This window comes from Trifolium pratense, linkage group LG4 (assembly GCF_020283565.1).
Source record: "Trifolium pratense cultivar HEN17-A07 linkage group LG4, ARS_RC_1.1, whole genome shotgun sequence".
Lineage (NCBI taxonomy): Eukaryota > Viridiplantae > Streptophyta > Magnoliopsida > Fabales > Fabaceae > Trifolium > Trifolium pratense.
Window position 1 is genome coordinate 13,564,885 of NC_060062.1, and position 24,255 is coordinate 13,589,139.

The 24,255-nt window shown below is 34.9% G+C and overlaps 2 protein-coding genes and 1 long non-coding RNA gene across 3 annotated transcripts; 1 reads left to right on the forward strand and 2 right to left on the reverse strand.

Annotated features, from left to right (window-relative positions):
* The first annotated feature begins 6,322 nt into the window (after window positions 1–6,322).
* On the forward strand, window positions 6,323–6,972 carry LOC123920278. The gene is made up of 2 exons (XR_006813592.1): window positions 6,323–6,570; window positions 6,699–6,972. It is a non-coding gene; the product is annotated as an uncharacterized LOC123920278 (long non-coding RNA).
* A 7,088-nt stretch (window positions 6,973–14,060) lies between these two features.
* On the reverse strand, window positions 14,061–14,830 carry LOC123920279 (deoxyuridine 5'-triphosphate nucleotidohydrolase-like). Its single transcript, XM_045972545.1, has 2 exons — window positions 14,548–14,830; window positions 14,061–14,459 (listed from the first exon to the last, which is right to left on the reverse strand). The coding sequence occupies exons 1-2, from the start codon at window positions 14,753–14,755 to the stop codon at window positions 14,215–14,217; spliced, it is 453 nt and encodes a 150-aa protein (XP_045828501.1). The 5' UTR covers window positions 14,756–14,830; the 3' UTR covers window positions 14,061–14,214.
* Window positions 14,831–15,756: 926 nt separating this feature from the next.
* On the reverse strand, window positions 15,757–19,025 carry LOC123920280 (isocitrate lyase 1). The gene is made up of 3 exons (XM_045972547.1): window positions 18,962–19,025; window positions 16,333–17,935; window positions 15,757–16,097 (listed from the first exon to the last, which is right to left on the reverse strand). The coding sequence occupies exons 1-3, from the start codon at window positions 18,995–18,997 to the stop codon at window positions 15,997–15,999; spliced, it is 1,740 nt and encodes a 579-aa protein (XP_045828503.1). The 5' UTR covers window positions 18,998–19,025; the 3' UTR covers window positions 15,757–15,996.
* Window positions 19,026–24,255: the final 5,230 nt, after the last annotated feature.

The window sequence follows — 24,255 nt, forward strand, 5'->3', positions numbered from 1 at the left end:
CAGAAGTGGGTTGAGTATTCATCCTGGGGTAACCAAGATGTATCAGGATTTGAGGAAGTTGTTTTGGTGGCCGGGAATGAAGAGGCAAATTTCTGAATTTGTTTATTCATGCTTAACTTGTCAGAAATCGAAGATTGAGCATCAGAAGCCGTTTGGTTTGTTACAACCAATGTTTATACCCGAATGGAAATGGGATAGCATTGCAATGGATTTTGTGGGAGGTTTACCGAAGACCAAGAAAAGTAACGAGGTGATTTGGGTAGTAGTAGATCGTTTGACGAAGTGTGCTCACTTCATTGCTATCAGGAAAGGTACTTTGGTGCCTAAGTTGGCCGAGATTTATGTGGAGCAGATTGTGAAGCTACATGGTATTCCAACAAGTATTATTTCGGATAGAGATCCGAGATTTACTTCTAGATTTTGGGAAAGCTTGCAAGAAGCTTTAGGAACGAAGTTGAGGTTGAGTTCAGCGTATCACCCTCAGACAGATGGTCAGTCGGAGAGGACGATACAATCCTTAGAGGATTTGTTGAGGGCTTGTGTTTTGGAGTAAAACGTGAATTGGGATTCTTGTTTGCCATTGGTAGAGTTTACATACAACAACAGTTACCATTCTAGTATCGGAATGGCACCGTTTGAGGCTTTGTATGGGAGAAGGTGTAGGACACCTCTGTGTTGGTATGAAACTGGAGAAGGTGCAATTCTTGGACCAGAGATTGTACAAGAAACAACAGAGAAGATTCGGATGATTCGTGAGAAGATGAAAACGTCTCAGAGTCGACAGAAGAGTTATCATGATAAGAGGAGGAAGGACATTGAATTCCAAGAGGGAGATCATGTATTCCTACGAGTTAAATCGACTACGGAAGTAGGACGTGCGTTGAAGTCAAGGAAGTTGACATCGAGGTTTATTGGACCGTTTGAGATTTTGAAGCGAGTTGGGAAAGTCGCGTATAGGATTGCATTACCGCCATCGTTGGCAAATTTGCACGATGTTTTCCATGTATCACAGTTGCGCAAGTATGTGTCTGATCCGACACACGTGATTGAATCGGACGATGTTCAAGTGAGGGATGACTTGACCATCGAGACTGTGCCTTTGAGAATCGAAGGAAGAGAAGTGAAGAGGTTGAGAAACAAAGAGATTGCATCCGTGAAAGTCGTGTGGGGAGGACCGGCTGGTGAGAATGCGACGTGGGAGTTGGAAAGCAAGATGAGAGATTCTTATCCCGATCTGTTTCAAGGTAATTTCGAGGGCGAAATTCTTTTAAGGGGGGTAGGATTGTAACGACCCATTTTTCGTATTCGTATATTTTGTTAAATGTTATTTTATTTATTAATTGGCTTTTATTATTTTAGTGAGCGACGAATAATTGTTTAGCCGAACGTAAGTTATTAGACTCGAGAACCATTGTTTTGGGCTTATGGGCGTGAGAGGCATGGGCCTAAGCCATTTGGGCTTGGTTCATGACATTTGGAAAGTAGTATAAGTAACAAGTCAAACACATGAATAGTTTCACAATTCATTTTCCTTGAGTTTGAGTGAGTAGAGCAAGAGCAAAACCATAGAGCTAAGCTAGGGTTTGATCAAGAGAGAAAGCTTGAGCAAGAGAAGGCTTGGATCATCATCTTTGCTTAAGGTAAGAGATTAGAATTCATGATTCTTGAGTGGCAAGGAGAGGGGAGATTGTCTATGTCTCCGTTCCCGAACTCTCCCACTCAATTTCTTTTAGACTTTTGGTTAAGCTTTTGTATGTGAGTGTGATGTTCTTCATCATTACTTTGTATGTGTTAATCACTAGCTTGATTCTATGACAAATATGTATGTGTTTGGATCATTTTTGTTAAGTTTATGAAAGTTACTTAAAACCCAAGAAATTGGCTTGATTTTGATTGTTAGAGGTATTTGGATGTTTGGAAGGGATGATTAATGTTCCTTGATACCATATATGTTTGAAATGGTTGTTTATATGAATTTATAACATGTTTAGATGAATTTTTGTGTGGAATCAATGTTAAACCGCCTTAGATAACTCAAGAACAGATATTTCTGGTGTAGTTCGCTACGGATTCGCTACGGATTCGCTTAGCGAATAAGTTCGCTACGGATTCGCTACGGATTCGCTCAGCGAACGTGTTCGCTACGGGTTCGCTACGTGTTCGCCATGTACCTGTAACCCTCTGATGTAGTTCGCTACCTGTTCGCTACAGCGAACGTGTTCGCTACGTGTTCGCTACGTGTTCGCTACGTGTTCGCTACGGGTTCGCTACGGATTCGCTCAGCGAACAGCACTGTGACAGCAACTTTTTGATAATTGTTTTAAGTGCAATTAGGCACTTGTAACATGGTTTAAGGGTATCCTTACATGTTTGTTGATACATGTTGATGTTGTTAATGCTTATTGATAATCGTTATATGATTCGCACGCGTATGCAATGACTTGTAGTTCAAGTGACTATGTTTATGTTTTAACATTAATTTGCAATGTTAAGGAAATGATGTGTGTTTTATGACATAAGTGTAAATGAAACTTTATGTGTATAAAAATGGTTATGCAGATAATTATCATGTGAATAATTATGATTTGAGTGATAGGTTATTGTGTTATCCTAATGTGTTAGATGTTGGAATTGTGTTTCCGCATCAGTGAATGAATAGCTTCGAGCTAGATAGCGTCATGTATTTGATGTGTTTAAAAGTAATCATGCATTCATGATTGTATGTGAACATTGGAAACTTGGGTTCCAATAACGAAAATGGATTATGTGTCCATAATGAAGCCGAGGATCGGATTAGATGAATCCATGAGTCCGGAGCTGCTATCCAACAGGATATAAAACTGTTTTGGCTTATCCAAGGGAGATAAGATGGTTCGGTAAGTTCCGACATATCCAGCATGATATAAAACTGTTCTTGGTCCACCGTTGGTGTGACATCTTGGTACCACATGCATTTAGTTATGTCTAGGGATGGCATGACAGTGAATTAATTGGCATTAGATACCTTAGGGTAAATGCGCATATATTTGATAAGTGGTATGTGACATTATCTGGTTGAATTGTGTTGAACTTTATTAATTGATAATTGTTTAGTACAATGTTTTGGCGTGAGTTAGAATATGTATGATAGCTCGAAAGTGTAAGGCTTTTCTTATGCTCGTATGATATGCGATTATGTTTTTCTAACTCTCTGCTTTGTGTTATTTGCTGGACCTTTGGGGGTTCAGATATTCAGGCTGAGGATTGTGCCGACGTTTAGACTGCTGTTCTAGCGTGGTGTTGAAGTACCTTTTGGTGAGGAGACATAGCATAGATTACTCCTCTTAGTACTAGCTTTTGACTAGAGTTTGTAAATAGTAAATGCTCTGGTAATGTAACATCGAGTCGGGGTTTTCGCTTGACTTTCATCGTATACCGGTGTTACCTTTTGTTATGCTAGTTCTTGTATAAGTGACATCCTTAGGGATGAATTTGGCTTATGTATATATATATGTATATATATGCATGCTTGGTTTGATTGGAATCCGCTGTTGCTTTTCATGTTGAATTTCATGATGCTCTGTGTGTATGCTTGTGTTTTAATTACCGCGTGGCACTCTGCCTTTACACTTGTTGAAAAGTTTTTAAAATTACGTTTTTAAGGGTAGTATGGGTTAGGGTGTTACACTGCTAGAGACTTGTTGATAGCAGAGAATCTTGAGTCATCAAATAGTCGTTATCTTTAACTTTTGTGACAATTTTAGTGAGGCGCAACTTTCATAAACCAGTCATTGCAATTTGAATATTGCTTCTGATCACTGAAACATAACATGTTATGCTTCTAATCTTGATTTAGGCCTTGATTTTGAGAAACATGTTTCTGATGTTTGTTTCTGATTTTGAGAAACAAGATTTCATTTCCTAATAGATCAAGTGAATAAGGAGACGCTTGAGCTTCAACTTTGCAAGACATAAATGCAACTTGTAGACTTGTTAATAAAGCCTTTGAAGTTTATTAGGTGTTCTATTTCAACGTTAGTTAAATAGCTTGTTGAATAAGAAACAAGTTAGTTAGTTAGGTAACTTGTATCACATTCGTACCGTGAGACAAATTGAAATTCTGGTAGTCCACGATGTTAAAAACAGATACTGAAAAGCATAAACAACACACAGAATTGTTAACCCAGTTCAGCACAACAGGCTACTCTGGGGGAATACAAAGCCAGGGATAAAGTCCACTAAATAGTATCAATTCAGAGCTAAATTCCCCCATTTACAACTCTTCACTTAATCACTACCCGTGCTATACTTTCTACCTAAGTCTCACTTAGGTATGAGGCCCTCCTCAATCCCTCTTCAATCACAGACAGCGATTGGATCAACGGAACAATTCTGAACAACCTAGAAGACAAACTTCCATGACAAATACCTAGTCAACGACTAAGTTCACAATTTGGAGTTGCTTAAAAGCTTCTTCCAAGTACAATACTCAACTCATTACCTACAGGTTTCTGAGTGAGGACATAGTGACCATCTCACAACCCGAGTGGTTCACTTTACACCAACTCTCCTAGAGAGTGGCTCAAAGACACGAAACCCTAAAAGACTACATCTTTGATATTCTATTTTAGCTTCAAGTTTCGGTGTATAAAACAGGGTTAGCAGCACCCTTTAAATAGCAGAGCCTCGTGGGCTTTCAATGCTTCAGCTCCAAGAAATCTTCTAGAAGCAAAATATATATTTTTACCAAATCTTTCTTTGCATCAAATATTCCTCCCATAAATATATTTGTTGTAAATATATTTTAAAATTAAATCTTCTAATCTTCTTGAAGCACAAAGATTTATTTGAAATAAATCTTTTATATTTTCTGTAGCAGTCTTCACAAGATATATTTTTGAAACAAATGTTATATTTTCTAAAAGTTATTTTATTCCTTTAGAAAATAGAACTAGGGTTCGGCTGCCTTCAGAAACAATAGACCACGTGTGCCTTGTTGTATAAGTCACCATGAAATAATTCTACCAGCAAATCTTCAAAAGATTGAATATAAAACAATAACGCTACCTGAGACACACAGGTGTTGTTCCAATGTGTACGTACATCTGTCTCAACACATGATGTAAGCACATATGTCTCAACACTTTGGCTAAATGATGTTTTTGCAAAATGTAGCCAACATACAAAAAACCCAACACAAATAAATGTGTGGATGCATTGGCTAATATATGATGTTCCCGCTCTTATGATATTATGTTCTATGATAGTTGTCCAGAGCTCATTAGAGATTTTTATGATGCTGACATTTAAGGGAGATCTTCTCCTAGGCTAATTGCCTTGTAATTTTTCTTTTCTTGGATTTTTTCCCTGATCATTATAAAAAAAATAAATTAATAGTTACAAGTTATTTTGGAAGTTTGTTATGATTGTCTTTGTATAAATAATACGTAAACACATGCAAATGTGGTTGATCATAGTCAATAAAAATTTGATTACTTATCTTTTCTCAATCTCTAAATTCAATTCAACCTAGCTTTCTCAAACTCGCAAATTATTCTATAATTTAGACTTTAAGGTGTCACGTGATTTCTTACTTTTCTTTTTCCTTTACTATGATTCCTTATTAGGTTAAAGACCGTAAATATTATTTATAAATTATTGTTGACTTCAATTTTCAAATAATGTAAGAAGTTTTATGTACGAGAATAATTTTATTGGCATTCAACAAAATAATAACAAAACCAAAAAAATAAATTAAAAATAATAAAATTGTGCATTAATATACATGCATGATCAACCGTGTTATTTATTTTGAAATAGATAAAATATTAAATTAGCAATTTCATGTCCATTCATAATTCAAAGAGTTAGGTCAACTCAAAAATGAAATCAAATCATCTTGAATCTTATCCTAAGGGATATGTACAACCCAATATATGATCACGCGTGCTTACCCTAATAATCTTAAATGAAATTTTGTCAACAGTATCCTTAATCCTTCACGGCATTGACTTTTTCTTGGCGTTATATCTTCTATGTACAACAGTAAAGATTAATCCCTCGAAATTTGTGGGATCTAAATGGACGATAAAATCTTCCTAAAGTTTTAATATACATCTATATGCCCTAATCAAATATTGAACTTAAAATATTGGCTAAGCTAAAAGAGACATGCGCCATTTTATCTAAAAATTACACCATCTGTTCCAAAATATAAGGGAAAATTGGTCAAAAAAATTGATGTATTTAGTTAAAAGTTTAGACTAAATACATTGACCAATTTTCTCTTATATTTTTGGACGAGCGACTATTAGGTTTCATTGACTTAGTTTAGGAGGAAGCATCCAAGAAAGAAGGAAGCTAGGTAATCAAATTTAGAAATGCTTTAAAATCAATTAAGCCACTACTACTGATTTTGGATTATAAATTATAGCATGTGTTGAGTTGAACACATGTTGTAGGCTGTAGCAAGGGTAATGGCTTCAAATTTTAGGTGTTCGCTTATTTGGGTGATTCTCTTTCTCTGTTTGTTGAGTTTTTCTACCAAAGTATTAACAAGGAACATTCCTATCGTTTCTGAACACTATACAGGTAAGTGAACTACTCCATATTTAATGTCCATTTTTTTCTCGCATTTATTCATGCTTATATTTTGGGACGGAGGGAGTACATCATAATTAGACTTTCATCATATTTTTTATTTTATTTTTTAATTTCAGATGAAATGGGAGTGAATAAAAGAGTCCTTCGACAAGAAAATCGACCACCAAAATGTAGAAGGGGAAGAATGACTTATGTTGTGAGTCGTTTCAAGAAAGATAAACCACGTTGCCATCATTATTTATGATATGTTGTTTGATTAATTATTAGATATTGTATGATGAAGTTGCAGAAAAATAATTTCGAATCGAGATAGTATCTTATTTTATTTAATTTAAAATATACTGTATCTATTAATTTTGATTATTCTCAATAATATATTAAATTATTTAAGATCTGTGTAAATTTTATTAATTGATGTAATATAAATTTTCAATTCAACGATAAATTTTGTAAAATTTATATTCTTTAAAATATTAGTGGTGCGTTATTCATATATATATTTCATCCGTCTTAAACTATATAAGTAATTTTTTTCATAATGTCACGTCCATCGATCTGGAACATCAACGTGTAATAACACATTTTTCAACACAACACCACACTCTGTAATCAAACTCTTCCTCTCACACGAACAAATGCCTCCTCCACCGCCACCTACCTCCCTCTTTAACCCATCCCAACTTACGCATCTCTGCCCCTGAAATATTCTCATATAGATAACTTAAAAAGTCTATTAAATCTAATACTCAATGAAATATAGCCTAGCCACCTAACTTTCCAAAATATAGTGTTCTCACCATGGGTCAGATCAAATGACACCGACTAGTTTGACACAAAATGTTACATCTCTGAATAACGTTTTAACCGGTATAAATTTTATAAAATGTTGAATTGAAAGTTTATATCATATAGATCATTTGTGTAAAACTACAGACAAATCCAAAATCATTTGATATGTTATTAAGATACATCAAAATTAACGGTTTGCGTCTTTTTTTATATGTCGTTAATCTTTATGTGTCGCAATAATATATCAAATGATTTTGGATTTGTCAGAAATTTTACACAAATAATTTATATGATATAAGCTTTCAATGCAACGGTGGATTTTATAAAATTTATATCAGTTAAAACATTATTGAGATGTGTAACATTTTGTGTCAAATTAGTTTGTGTCATTTGATCCTGACCCTCTCACCATTCCCCACTATCGGTCTAAGATTATTCTCAAAACAATGACCTACACTTTCTCCAATTCTGTCCCTAATATGACACAAATGCTTCCACCACGCTGGTGTCATCCTACGCCCATCCTTCACTCTACCATCTTCCATTCCATATGTAGCTACTAAAACGTGAAACCACAACCCGTTTTGCTCCACCATCAACCTCCAACACCACTTTCCCAATGACACAAGATTAAATTCTCTAATCCTACGCACCCCCCGACCTCCCAAATCTCTATATATATCCCAACAAACCGTATCCCCATTAATCCGGTTTATTTTCCTAACCTCCTTACTCCCAACCCATAAAAAAGCCTTAAAAAGAGACTCAATGAAAATAATTATACTTGCAGGAGCCTTGAAGAAGAAAAGAAAATAAATCGACAATGACACAAGATAGATTTGAGCAAAATCAAGCGACCACCCATTGATAAATAATGGCTTTTCTAAAATTAAAAACATAAAATGTTATGCCAAATTGCCAATTGAAAAAGCACATAATTTTGTGAGAAAGTACAATACAATTTGGCACAACAAAACCATTTATTCCAATACAAAAAGAAAAAGTTTATCAAAAAATTCACTATGAAAACAATTTAAAATATAAAAGTACAATATAATTGGTGTGGAAAAAATACATATGATCAATTTAGAAGGTGACAATTTAAGCATGTAATGTACAAAAAAAATTAGACATAAAACAATGTAACTAACTAAAAAAATGGGTTGTGTTATTAGATCTTGAGAACACGAACAAAACATTCTTTAAAATCTAACCGTCTCTACAATTGTTACATCATACCGTAGTTATAGATATTCCGATTCGTGACAGGAATTTTCTAACCAAGAAGAAATTCTGGCAATGTAAACCCAAAATGTTTGGTAGATTCATCATCAATAGAATTAAAGAAAATGTAAATATGAGATCCATCTTGGATTCCACAATCAACAAGAGATTCCTTTTCTTCATCTTTAGTCATCATTGGCCAATGATCATCATCATGAATAAGGATCAAACGGTCACAAGGGAGTTTCAGCTGGGCTTCAATTTCTCTCTTTAGATCTTCTACCGTGGCATCATTCATCACTTGAACATAAAATAATGTTCCTGTTAAATTCTCTACAATAACCTTCATGGTTATGGACACAAATTATAACAAGTGATGATATACTAGGTTTCATTTTTACAATGATTTGGTTTGAAGATAAAAAGGAATGATAATGAATAGGGAAAGGAGAGGTGTTAGAGTTGTAGTTGCACACAAATGTTGAAGGGTGTTGTTCTGTTTGTGTGGGCTGCATTTTCGGGAGTTAGTTTGTGGGTATTGAATGAATGAATGTATGTACTAAATTTAGTGTGACAAATTAACTTGTCCACATATCCTCTTAACTTGATATTGTACTTCATTTTGAAAAATAAATTAATTAATAACATCATATTCATATTTTTAATTACGGGTGTTCAAAATATCTGACGAATCTAACTGAATTGCGGAACCGTACATAAACTAATTGAATTGTTATGACAATTTTGGTTTGGTTCGGAATGGACTATTAACAAAATAATAGTATAGATCCATTTTTCTGAACTTTTGCAACAGTTCAGTTCAATTTTTATTTTTTATTTTGCCGAACCGTACATAAACTAATTTTTTATTTTTTCCCTCATAATTTGGGATGAAGGAAGTATATTTTACTTTTCTTAATAAGTGTGAATTTTTTTTTTATGTTATGTGAAGGAGGGAGTATGAACTTTTTTGTTGTGGCATTCAATTGGATGTTTGCATCAGATACAGATTCCATGCAGTCAGAAGAGCATGCGTTCATGTAGTCAGTTCCTTATATACCATTTGATTGAAATTACAAAATATATTGATCTGATTTGATGGCTATGATTCACCTGCAGTCACCTTTTGACTCCGGGGAATCCAAATTCGTTTGCAACATCTTTTAGTTCTGTTTTTTTTTTGTTTTTTTCATATTGTTTTTGTCTGCAAGTTCTTCTTAGTATGAAGAAACACAATGCTCAATCGGCTCTTGCAAAGCAAACTTCGAAAGATTTTTTCTAAATGAAATTTTTGTATAATCTATACGGTGTAAATCTTTGACTAATACATTTCTTATAAGCTTAATTTATTAGGAGTTGAATTTTTTTCCACTTATTCTTCCAACCTGTAATTAGCTAGCTGAATTTACCCCTAGCCTAAGACATTTCTTCCTAATTCTTATTGCCTTTATGGAGTTCTAGCAGGTAGGCCTTAAGGACTGAATGAGTAATCACCGGTATAAGAAATATCAGTACCATATTATTTTGTTGTCTTTCAATCCATCTTCTTAAGTGTCTGAGTTAATTACAAATGGAACTGGTCCTTTTTATCCATTTCTGATTTGAAGAAGTAAAGAAACATAATGTTGTTACAAGTGAAACAGAAACAACATAGAGTATTCGCATGGACCTTAATTAAAAGAAACCTGGTTGCAGAGTGTGCAATGCAAAAGGAACATTGAACTCGTGTGATTATTAATGACAAAAGATGAAGGTGAATTCATTTGTGAATTATGTGGATGCATGCAGCTGCTGTGACGACAGCCGACAGGTTTCATGTGAAGAACATTATTGGCACCAAGTCTGCCACGCCCCGTCTCATTGTCATGCTGACGATCACTCTCTCCTTTTGCTGTTCAATTTCTTCTTTGCTCCATCCACGTTCGCTCGCATTGCTACAGAAGACACCCTTCGTTCCAAGCCTAATGGACTTTTCTGACACTCCTCTCTGCAGTTGTTCGTTTTAACAGTCCAGCAATATTTTGAATCAATAGAACGGGGTTCCCAAGAAGAAGAAATGTTGTGTTGCAGTTTCGCACAACTGACAGTTAAGCTGTAGCTTTATGAAGACTCTTGCTCCTCCATGTTTGAACCACACCTATCCGCTGTCTCGAACTTATGTAAGCTCAATTCGACCATGTCATCATAAACAATTAACTCCGACTCTACAATTGGACCCTTGGTATCTTCAAGCAGTGGTGAGGTGTATGACTGTGGAGGAATCAATAGAGCTTCAGGGCTGAGGTCTAACTCTATATTTCGCGATTTCCTCGAAGATCTGCTTCTTGTTAATGTCTGGGCCGGTTTTAGGTTTTCAACCACTTGTGGCCTCACTGTCTTGACAACAACATTATCAGTCAATGAAGACTTCACTTTGACATCTTCATCTTGTTGTAATTTTTTCTTGCAATTCACATCTGCACACTTGTCCAATGCACTTCTGCTGGCATTTGGTTTCTGCAGTATGGACAGGAAAATATTAAAACACCACTATATCAATCACATACATAAATGAGACAAACATGACTTTTGACCAACAAACTTAATTTAATCAACATAAAATTACAGAAGTGCTTCCATTATATTATTTAGAACTGGTAACGGATGAAAAGACACCCTTATAAATCCGTCGTATATAAATGGTAATGTACATGTAAGTAAAAAACAATAAGCATGCCCAAATGGGGTCATGCATCAGTTACTTTCACGAAGGTGCTAAACAAAGAAAATTACAATCTGCGCATTATAATGAATCTTAAAACTTAGATTAACATTGCATAGAACCAGAAACCAGATAATTGTTATTGTTAAGAGAATTACATTTGAAAGTAGAAGGGTTCCTCATCTCCTCAGGTAAACAGCTGCAACATTACCAAAAAATATAAACATTAAACAACCATGAAAAACTATAAATTGTCATCAAGCGACCAGGACGCGAAACACATCAAAAACTTTTCAACATGAGAAAATAGGAACCAGGGGGGAGTACAAACTAGCTCCACTCAATGGCCAACAGAGGGGAAAAAAGAAGAAAAGGAAATAGCAGTAGCAAACCTAATACAGGGCAGAAATATCCAAGAGATTGTGGGAAAGAAACAATTAAGGGCTCAAGTAGATCTTAAGATAAATCAGAACTCAGAAACTAATTCAATATGAAAATACAGAATGAAACTACTTCTAAGTTCAATGTAGAGTATCACAAGTATTGTTGGTGCTTGGTACTACACTCATCAGAATTTCAAAACAACACACTTTTACAATCTATGGAACCTTTTCTGATACATTCAGTCAAAACTAGGATTTACTTGAAGTTTAAAACTTATTTGTATTCACTAGAAATGGAAAATGATAATCATTATTAAAAGATAAAAGGAGCTAATATTACGAATAAACCCATAGTAGTTAATCCCGGATCCCGGAGCGGAGCGGCCAGCCCCAAAACTGGGATAGCGGCATCCCGGGGAGCGGGATGGCCGGGATGCCGCTATTATTTTTTATTTATTTATAAATTACATAAATAATACTATAAACATATAATTAAAGTAAAATTAAACAAACATCTCAAAATCCATAAAACATTCATAAATTAAAAATTAAAAACACAAATCTCAAGTCTACAACACCTTCTTCATCTTTGTCAAAAAAAAAAAAACACCTTCTTCATCATAAAGTAACTAAAAATTACCAACAAAAGTCAAGCCAAATAAATAAGCAAAAGTCAAGTCTCCAACACTTAGATTAATAAAGTAACTAAAAATTAAAACTCGAGTTCATCATCAAAGTCTAAGTCTAATCATCCGAGGTTGAAGAAGAAACAACAGATGAAGGTTGAAGAAGAAACAGCAGATGAAGGTTGAAGAAGTTTGGATCTTGAGAGTGAGAGAAGATAGTACGATAGCGTGAGAGAAAGAATGAATTGCGGCTAGGGTTTAGTTAGGAGTAAGTAACAGTTTTAAAGGTAAAAAACCAATTTTACCCTTACTAAAATGAGTGAGATTTCAAAAATGGCCTTTAAAACCCAAGAAAACAAAATCTCAGTCCTAACCCGGGATGGCAACCCGGGACCCGCTCCGCTCCGGTCCACTGGGAACCTGCTGGGATCCCACCGAGAAGCTTAGCTGCGCCGCTCCATCCCATCCCGTCCCGGCAGAGCTCCGCTCCGCTCTGCTCCACCGGGATCCCACTGGGATCGCCCGGGATTGACTACCATGAATAAACCATCTTCTCTAAAGCGTCCACAGATAAGACTGATTTACCTATCAATAAGTAAACAAGGTCACATTAAGATCATTTGGTTAACGCATACAGCAGGACATTTAAGACAACTTCGAAAGAACACAATGTGTTTCATGATAACAAAAATGTTTAAACTAACTGCAGTCTATAATTTCAATTAGAGAAGAAAACAATGCTTCTAGGAATTACTAATTTGATTTATTTATGATAATGTTTCAACTCAGGTACTGAAGAATTAAACCAACAAAAACTAACACCAGCACAGACTCTATACACTTGAAGCAAAAATCGCAGACTACAACTTATTCCTGTCAAACCAGAAAAAGAAAACTGAGCAACATCAACAAATAAAAACCTGAAAAACCAGCCTAGAAAAGCACCAACAAGACTAATTTGGTTGAGTTGGGATCGCCATAGCACAGCCTGCTACATCTTACAACGATAAACCCAAAAAAACTAACACCAGCACAGACGCGATGCACTTGAAGCAAAAATCACAGACTGCAACTTAATCCTGTCAAACCAGAAAAAGAAAACCTGACCAACAGCCTAGAAAAACACCAACACTGCTATCGCAAGACCAAAAGCAGCAGCAGGTAAAGGAGCAGTAGCACCACCGAAACTGAACAAAATACAGGCAAAATCACCAAGAATCTGCGTTGCAGATCCATGAACACGCTAAGCTGCAAAAGAACTCAGTCACGCCCAAGGGTTATCAAAGTAAACAGTTTTAAGGATTCCAATGCCTTCCTATGTTAAATGTTAAATTAAAATGGAAAAGACCAAAATTGATTCAAATAGTTTGTCACTAGTTGTCAGTTGTTACCTATATTGTTTGATAAATTTGCTTCTAAGTTGAAAGGTTGATTCAAATATAGTCTCAGAGAGTTCAATCAGTGTGTGTTTAGCATCACTTCTCACAGCGTGTATTAGCTTCATTTTAATCAATTTCACCAGCAACAATTAAAAATTGAACATACATTTAACTAAATGAGTTTGAATCACTTTTTCTAGTTTCAATTTCTTTAAATCACACAAAAACAAACTCACAAAGCAAAATTGATAGTTCAGTTTACACTACACTACACAACTCAATTAATCAATAAGCTATAAAACAACAGAAGGCGAAATGACATACATGACAAATAGCATTGAAAATAACACACGCGGTGGCGACGCCGATAATACAGTTTAAACTCAAAATGCAATCAACTTCATTCATACTTGTTCCAAATTTCACAATACTACTAATACGAATAATATTCTTACAAGATGTTATACCAGAAAATTACCCTAGATACTGAAAAACAAAGGTTAACTAAAATTAATCATTCCACTTCACACTCAAACCCCAGTAGATCCAAAACCACCTTCACCTCTAACAGTACAATCTAAATCATGAACCTCAGAAACCTCAGGAGTAATAATCTTCTCAATTATTAACTGAGCAATTCTATCACCAATTTTCACATCAAAATCAACATCAGAATGATTAAACAGTATAACCCCAACAGGTCCTCTATAATCAGCATCAATCACTCCAGCACCAACATCAATAGAATGCTTCCAAGTCAAACCCGATCTCGGCGCTGCAAAAAAAATGTTCAATTTAATCAAAAACCCTAAAATTTTCTAAAATTCAAAATAGTAGTAGATTGGAAAGGGGAAATGAATTACCAACACGGGCATAGGTTCCTTCAGGGACGGCGATCGATAGATCAGTGGGAATTAGAGCTTTGCCTCTTGCCGGAACTTTTGTATCGGCGGCGCTGGAAAGATCGTATCCGGCGGAGAGAGAGGAACCTCTGGTAGGTATAACGGCTTTGTCGGAGAGTTTTTTCACTCGGAGAAAATTGGGTGAAACGACGCCGTTTACGTTAGCCATGATTGAAAACTGAAAGAACGGAGAATGGAAGTGTTTGTGTGTGAATGTATGTGAAGAGGGAAAGTTGAGAGATGATTTGTATATATATAGAAAGTGGGGAAATGAGCGTGAGAGTGTGATCATGGCGCCAAATTTTCCCGCTACTTACATATTCGTAAATGAGCTTATAAATACTAGTCCAAGTTTTTTTTTTTTTTTTTGTTATTGTGTTTTTGTATGAACAATTGAACATGGTGTTATTTGTGCATAACTGTATAGATTAATCCTTCGAGGTCGGGTGAAAATGGGTGGCAAAACTCTTCTCAAGAGAATTTAACAATGTTGTGTTATTTGTCTCCCATATTGTGTCTTGTGTTTGGCTGCAAAAGAGGATGTAATGCATCTTTTTCTTGAATGTCTTCCGGCTATTAATTGTTGGAAGAGATTTTACCTTAGAACAAAATCTATCATACCACAATGATTGTGCATTTTATTCAATTGACATGTGCTTTGACATAGATGCATGTTTTTGTGCAACTTCGATACTTTGGTTCAAGCTCATATTTTATGTATTGAACTATAGGAGTTAGACTATAAAAAATCACGAAAATTATAAAATGTTAAAAAATTATTAAAATAAATTAACATAATATCAAAAGTTCATTCTTAAGATTTACTAAGTGCTTAATCCATTGACTGTGTTGACTCGAGAAAGACTTAACTTTTCTTCATTTATTTTACCAGGTCCACAACTCTTCCATTTTTACAACTTATATATACTTGCTTAATTTCTTGCATTTTCATTTTCACTTTAAAGTTTTTTTTTATATATATATATATATATATATATATATATATATATATATATATATATATATATATATATATATATATATCTCAAATTTCATTTTAAGTTGATATAAATTTTTTTGGTACATTAATTTATTCAATTTAAGTGGTATATGTAGTAGAAAATATAAAAGAAATGCTCAAAGTAAACCATATTTAAACAATAGGGGTAAAACAAATTACAAACACACATATTACTAGTCTTCTTTCCCACCTTGCCCATATTAAGGCTTGAGAGTTTGAAGAATGTAGGAAATAATAGAAATTATGCAGCCAAAAAATACGACAATGATTTAATGGCCTATTTAATTATATTACACATTTATTCCAATCCAATACACACATTGATAAATTATTGGAATTTCACCCAAATTCATCACTTAGTAGCATAGTTCAGCAAAAGTATAGCTCTTTCACATTCTGGCCTTAGCAACCACCATGTTTCCATTTCCTCTATCAATGCCCACTGCTCCTGGCCTAGTCCATGTTTCTTTAAATTGATCTTCAGTTACTCCTATAAAACAAACATAGAAGGTAAAAAAAATATCCCAAAAAAATTAGCATTATAATCAAGGTTTTCAAAAAATGTTACGTGACCAGGATATGGGCCGTGCGACATCAAGGTTTTTGACGTCCACGTGACCATGATTGATCCCACATTGACATTAGCCACATTTTATTGCGATTCTTTGTAATATCAAGGATCGCGATGGTACCACAATACCACATTTACATTCTTACAATCTTACCTTTTCCCATTGCAGCGGTTGACGCGACACCTCCCTGGATAGTTTTAAGGTACCGATCGTAGTAATTAGCACCAGCCCATTTCTGATGAGCAAGTGTATCAACACCATTGTTCCTCTCCTCTCTCTGAATCCTTTCGACATAAGCTAACATTCCTCGATTCGCAAAATCCTTTGCAAATGTTGAAGTGATTAATGCATTAGAGTGCAAACCACCAACAGTTATGAACTGCCAAACATACCCTAATTGAGCTATCTTAGGAATGAAATCTTTCATTTCCACATCACTCATACCAGAAGCATCCCAATTAAAAGACGGCGAAAGATTGTAACCAAGCATCATTTGTGGCCATTTTGATCTCATACCTTCAGAAAATTGTGTGCACTCAACCACATTCGGACTCGCTGTTTCCATCCATATAAGATCAGCGTGTGGCGCGAAAGCACAACCGCGAACAATAGCTGCGGTAACAGATCCCTTAAACCTATAAAACCCTTCTCTAGTTCTAGGTAAGTCCCAATCCCAAAAGAGATTTCTCACACCAAATCTCTCAGCTATTTCTCTACCTTCCTCAATGGAAAGACACTTCTCGTAACTCGAAAAATGCATCCACTCATTCAACTTCCTCCTTTTCTCATCCTCATTAACATTTTGATTCTTAATTGCATCTATAACCGCTTCCGAGAAAGTCTTCAATTGCGCATTCGACAACCAATGATCCTCCAATGCCTGAAGCTCAGCTCCATTCTTTCCGGCCGCAAATCCCTTTGCCATAACTGTTGCCAAACTCTTTCCCTTCAAATTTGGATTCGTCACGCCCAAAATAAATTGATGGTCCCTTGTATCAATATTGGATTGAATAAGATTAGCAGCAACGGCATCGGTTCTAGCAACCAAAACAGTTTCAACACCCATAACATCAAATTGAAGCCTAGCAGCAACAAGCCTATTAATATGTTCACTTATTGCAACCAAAACTTTCCCGGCCATGTGACCGCATTTTTTCGTCACAGAAGATTGATCCTCAATGTGAATTCCCGCAGCACCGCGTTCGACAAAAAGCTTACAAAGCTTAACAGTAGCTGTCGTGCCGCCAAAGCCAGTGTCACCATCAGCTATAATTGGCCTCAAATAATCAATAAACGGCGTCCTTGCTCGTTCTTCCCGACTCATACTCATCCTCGCTTCTCTTTGTTTTCTGTCATGATATTGTTGAGCAAAGAAAAGATGTTCAACTTTGTTCGGGACAGTGTCGTAAGGATAATCGGCAAGATCAGGACCAGGTTCATTGGTTGTTGTGTGTGTGGATGAACATTGCCAACCTGAGACGTAAATTGTGTCCAAGTGTTTTGCCATTTGAGTAACTTGAACTGGATCAAGTGCACCAAATGTTCTTGATGCTGTTCTGTTTGTTTGGTGTGTTTTGAGAAGTCTCCATAGCTTTTTGGATAACTCATTTGAAGCATAGGTTTGTCTTAGGTTTCCTCTTAGAGAAACTACATCTTTTGCTGAGTATGGTCTTTGGGTTAGTCTGAACCTCTCTGAGTTCCACCATGCTTGTACCTCGGCTACTTCGGATTCGAATCTGGCTTCTTCTTCCATTGTCTGTGTTCATTCATACAAGTTTGGTTAATTAAGTTATGAAGTACCGATATTGTTGTAGACACTGACACGTAGACATTGATAACGATTTAGACAAATAAAACTGATCGAATGAAAACTTGTGTCAGTGTCATGATAGTGTCAACATGTAATACCCATTCAATTTGAAGTGTCGGTGTTGTATAAAGACTACTAATAATGTCAGTCCGAGGTCCACATAAATACGACATTCTCCTTGAATGAAAAATCTTAAACTATATTCTATATATTTTTCATCCCCGACTCTAATTAATGAGCAACTAATAGAAAATATTTCTAAGAAAACCATGTGCTACAGATTCATAGCCCAAACATGTACATTATATGAAATAATTACTATTCAGCCCAATAGTGTAGCTGAAAAATGAAGGAACTTTACCTACCCTCAACATGACTTGGGACTAACACATTCGAAATAAAAGAATTTTTTGTGCCATTTAAAAAGTACAATTTCAAGGAAATTATGATATCTAGGGATTGAGATCGACTGCTATAGGATTTTCACACAGTTTAATGCAGTAATTAATCTCAATCGTTGATTTAAGATTGAATGATTTATATTTCAACTCAGATTTATAAAGTAAACCAATCTCAGTCATTCATTTTAATCGAACGACTGACAGTTATAATTGCGTGACATAGTTACAACATAAAATGTTATTCCTACCATTTAGAAGCATATATACTTCTAGAAATATGTGTAGTTTTTTAGGCGAAGTTGCATTCATTTTCTTTCAAAACATGCATAATAAGAATATTCGCCAAAATTCGAAAGCATGGTAGCTTTTTTTTTTTTTTTTTGGTAAAGTGGTAGCTTTTTAATTTATATATGAAATGAAACAGAACATAAACATTCTGAACATGGAATTAATAATTAACACAAAATTAGAACTAATTCAATAAATATTCTTATTAGAAGTTCAAGAAATGAGAAGGAAAATAATAAAAAGTAATAATAAACAAAACAAGAGTGCAAGGTATTGAGCTTACAGATGAAGGCACAAAAAGTGATGAAGCCATGGTCATAACACTATCCTTTTATTTTTGGTAGATGTTACTAAGAGAAGCTCATGCAAAAACATTGTTCAAGTTCCTCAATTTATATAGCTTTGTTCATTACGCTATTGTAAGAATGGTAAATTAGATAACATTATGGATAGAAGAAACAAACAAATACCAATAAATATTTTATCTTGTCATTGTTAAATATTATCTTTGATTATTTTTCAAAGGGAAAATTATGAAACATGGCACTTGAAAGATACATTTACTGGTACGTATGGTGGATTGGTGGTGGCAATTATCTTTAAGTTCATTTATCACATTTTTGTCATATATCTTTCATTTTATTAGTATGATTTCACACTATTACCACTACTACGTTTAGTTAGTCCTATGGGCACAAAAATGAGTGTGAAATCATACTAATAAAATTACCACTACTACGAACATTATTTTTTCATTGTCTGTCTGCTCCATGTTATATTTCCCTATGGGCACAAAAACTACTTTGACTAAACCAATAAAGAAATTTCATTTTTGAGTTACTAGTGTTTGTTTTGACAGTTTGGGTATATGGTATATTTACAAAATTTTAACCACCGTTTAGATGTGAATATTAATCGTTATCGATAAACTTGTAGAGCGTACGATGTGATTTTCTTCATATCATAACTGAAGTTTTTCCATGCACAAGATCGTCAGTGATGGAACTCTTAACCACAAGATAAAGCAATGAAAGTCCCATACCACACGTGACATGTCACATTGAGATCGATCTCACATCAACGCCAAACCACTAGGAGCCGATTTACCTATTACACATCTTAGATAAATTTCTTGGTAACTACAATTGTACATGAATTAATTACTTGAAAAATCCACGAGAGATCTTTTTTTTACGGAAAATTTGGTCTCTAATATAAGGCTACTGATGTGAGATCAACATGGAGGGACAAATATTCGATAACATGTCCCATCATATTTCATAATATGTAAGAAAGTTTTATTTTCTCAAATAGTTTGATGGTTAGAAATTCACCTCTCGAGATGAATAAGTGAGAATTTCATATTCAAATTTTAATCCGTACATATATAATGTGATGTTCTACCAATTTTATTATGTTCACCGAGAAAGTAATTTAATAGAGAAATTATATTGACTTGCATTTGAGAATTTTATTTCATATTTAGTGATATCTATTTTTAAGTGATAAGACTCGTGAATTTTACTCTATGATAGAGTCAGTGTTAATATTGAAAATGTGAGGATGTTCTGTTAGTAATTTTGAGCCCGTTTGGTTTACAAAGAGAAATTTGATCAAATAGTTTAGTAGTTTTTTTTTACGGTACAAATAGTTTAGTAATTAGAAATTCATTTTTTGAAATAAATAAGTGTGAGATTTCGAGTTTGAACTTTGGCTTATAGATATAAAAAGTGATATCCCTATCAATTGAATTATGCTTAATTAAGGATATAGATCCGGTAACTATTACTCCCTCCGTCCTAAAATATAATAGCTAGTTTGACTAATGCATGTATGCCAACGCACAATTTTGATCGCTAATATCTTTAATTCTCTATGAGTAAAAATTATAAAAACTTGATATTTTAAAAATACTCATCAAAACGAATCAAACAAGATCTTATATGCTAATATTTATATCTATATATTATTAAAAAAATATGGTCAAAACAAAATAAATAAATAGTATCATTTAGTCAAATTAACTCTTATAAAATGAGACAGCGCAGTGTATTACTAGTGTTAATTAAGGGACAAAGGGAGGAATTATTGTTTTCATTTTTTCCAATTCAACTCTCATATCAAGTAGTATTTTGGTATACATTCACGAAACTTCTTATCTGGATCGGTTGGAATCTGTTATTGTCTTCAATTTGGAGTTTAGTTTGTTGAATGTAAAAATGATATAAAAACATCTCAAAAAAAGTATGGGACTAATGTTGAAAGGAACTACTACTAGTATAACGAAATGATATACTAGTAATAGTATAACATGAACATGGTCCACTATATTGTTTTCTAGGGATTCACAACATTATTTTTTAGGATATAATCAATCATCTTTTTTAGGATAATAATCAATCATTCAATGAGAAGGAAGACTATGAAGAAATTGGATTACTAACATATGAAGAGGAAGTGGTCCTGAATAGAATAGAAAAGGTAAGGATGATGATAAACAATGGACACTTTTAGCATTTCGAGGAGGTCGTGTTTTTTCCCCATTTGTTATTGTTGTTTCAATAGGCCCATATTTATTTTTATGAAAATGTTAACAAGCGAGCTACTTTTCCACTAAAAACAAAATTCATTCTTTGAATAATATAAATTCAAAATCGTCAAAAATTAAAAATGATGAATTTGCGAACAAACTTACAACACATACGTTAATAGTATATAATAATAAAATGTTTACAAATATGCCGAAATTGAAATGCTCAGAGTATTCACGTCTCTGAGTTTGCAAACACTGACGACGTCAAAGTCATTAATTGAATATGCACCAAGTTGAAACAAAGTTGTCAATTTGAATCTAACAAATATTGCACCAAGGCGAGAAAACAAAATAACGCCGCAACAAAATGACGACCAACACAGCGTATCGCACTAAGACGATGAAATCACGAAGAAAAAAAAAGTATATGTTAAAATATATGTAAAATCACTTATTGGAATGAAACGGAAAGAAAAAACAATTTAGAGGAAGATTTTGGATAAAAAATTGATTTTAAAATCACCCTACTTTTTTTTTTTTATAATAAAATCACCCTACTTTATTGGATGAAGAAAAAGAGAAAACTAGAATTTAAAAGAAGGGGGTGCGTGCTTGTTAATTAGAGAGATATGTTGAAAGAGGGTTTGAAAGTGTGGAATAGGGAGGTTTTTGGTTTACTAGATTTAAACATTGAGAAAACAGTGAAGGATTTGAATGATATGGAGGGAATGCTAGCTAGTGGGGGGCTGAATACAAATTCAAGTAGTACTAAGTTGATCAATCAGAAGTTTTGGGATCAGCTCAATTACAAGGAGAGTTTGATTAAACAAAAATCAAGGGTGAAGTGGGTTCAAGAAGGAGATTCAAATTCTCGGTTTTTTCATGCTAGCATCAAAGGAAGAAGGAGAAGAAATCGGTTAGCAATTCTGAAAAAGGGAGACGATTGGTTACAAGGGGTGGATGAGATCAAAGCAGCAGTGAAGGATCATTTCTCAACTTTTATCTCAGAGGAATGGAATAACAGGCCTTTCCTAAATGGTCTTAATTTCAATACTTTATCTGAAGCAGACAACGATTCTTTGCTGGTACGTACCTTTCTCGGAAGAAGAAGTTAAGGATATCATTTGGAGTTGTGATGGGAATAAAAGTCGGGACCCGATGGTTTCAATTTTAATTTTTTAAAGTCGTGATGGTCAACGGTGAAATCGGATATTATGGAATTTTTGGGAGAATTCTATGTCAATGCTACTTTGCCCAAAGCTTTAACATCATCCTTTCCAACTCTTATCCCTAAGAATGACCATCCCCAATCTTTATCTGAGTATAGACCTATTTGTCTTATCGGTTGCCTCTACAAAATTCTGTCAAAGTTGATGGCTTCAAGATTGAAAAGGGTGCTGGGAAAATTAATTTCCCATTTTCAGTCAGCTTTTTTACCCGGTAGACAGATTTTAGATGGTGTTGTTGTGCTAAATGAGATTATTGATTTAGCTAAGCGGAGAAAGGACAGTTGCATGTTCTTCAAGGTAGATTACGAAAAGGCATATGACACTATTAATTGGTCTTTTTTGGAGCGTATGATGATCACAATGGGATTCGTGGAAGGGTGGATGAAGTGGATTCGGGCATGCATTTTCAACAGTTCCATGTCGGTTTTAGTTAATGGTAGCCCGACCGAAGATTTCAGAGTATGCAAAGGCTTACGCCAAGGTGATCCGTTATCTCCTTTCTTGTTTCTTATTGTCACTGAAGGTTTGATAGGCATGGTTAAAAGAGCGGTAGAAATTGGTAAATTTCAAGGTTACAAAGTAAGTGATTCGATTCAATTCCAGATACTTCAATTTGCGGATGATACGATCTTGGTAGGGGAAGGCTCTTGGAACAATTTATGGACTATTAAATCTGTTTTGAGAGGCTTTGAAATGGTGTCAGGCTTGAAGATCAATTTCGTCAAGAGTAAGTTATACGGTATAAACGTCGATGAACGGTTTCTATCGGCTGGTTCCTCTTTCTTATCTTGCAGCTCAGAAAGTATTCCTTTCAAATTTCTAGGCATCCCAGTGGGCGCTAATCCTCGGCGTAGAGAGACTTGGAGACCGGTGGTGGATGCTATGTCGAAGAGATTAAGTAGTTGGAGTGGTCGACAATTGTCATATGGTGGTAGAATTACGTTAATTAATTCGGTGTTGGCAAGTATACCATTGTATTTTCTATCTTTTTTCAAAGCTCCAAAATGTGTCCTTCAACAATTGGTGCGGATTCAAAGGAATTTCTTATGGGGTGGCGGTCTAGAAGATAAAAAGCTGTGTTGGGTAAAATGGGAGCAAGTATGTCGCACTAAAGATCATGGTGGATTAGGGGTAAAAAATTTGGAACTTTTCAATATAGCGCTTCTTAGTAAGTGAAAATGGAGGGGTATCAATGAAAAAGAGGCAATGTGGTCTGCTTTGCTACATCACCGTTACGGTCCTTTGTCTTCTGTTTTGTTGAGTAGAGCTCCAATTTCTAATGGTTCAAAGGACTCATTATGGTGGAGGGACGTGATAAGTGTGGGAGAGTCCATCATGCCCGATTGGTTTCGCTCAAATATTAGCTGTGTGGTGGGTAATGGCACTGAGATCAGTTTTTGGAATGCAAAGTGGTGCGGTAATACTTCGTTTGGAGATTTATTTTCTAATCTTTTTGTAAAAGAATTGAGGCAGCATGTTATGGTTGCAGACATATTGTTAAGTGGCAGGGAGGGAATGATATGGCAATGGGAATGGCGTGATGCTTTAACGTATTCGGAACAACAGGATCTGAATATGTTGAAGGAGCTACTTATGGATGTTAATTTGAATCCAATTTGTGCTGACAGATGGCGGTGGATTGTTGGACCTGAAGGTATGTTTTCAGTCAATTCTTGTTATAATTTACTCGCACAAATTGGTACGGATGAAACAACTAATCCAAGGTTGCTGGAGGCCATTCAAAAGATGTGGAAAACTGATGTGCCCTCAAAAGTGAGTGTATTCGGGTGGAGATTATTATTGGAGAAATTACCA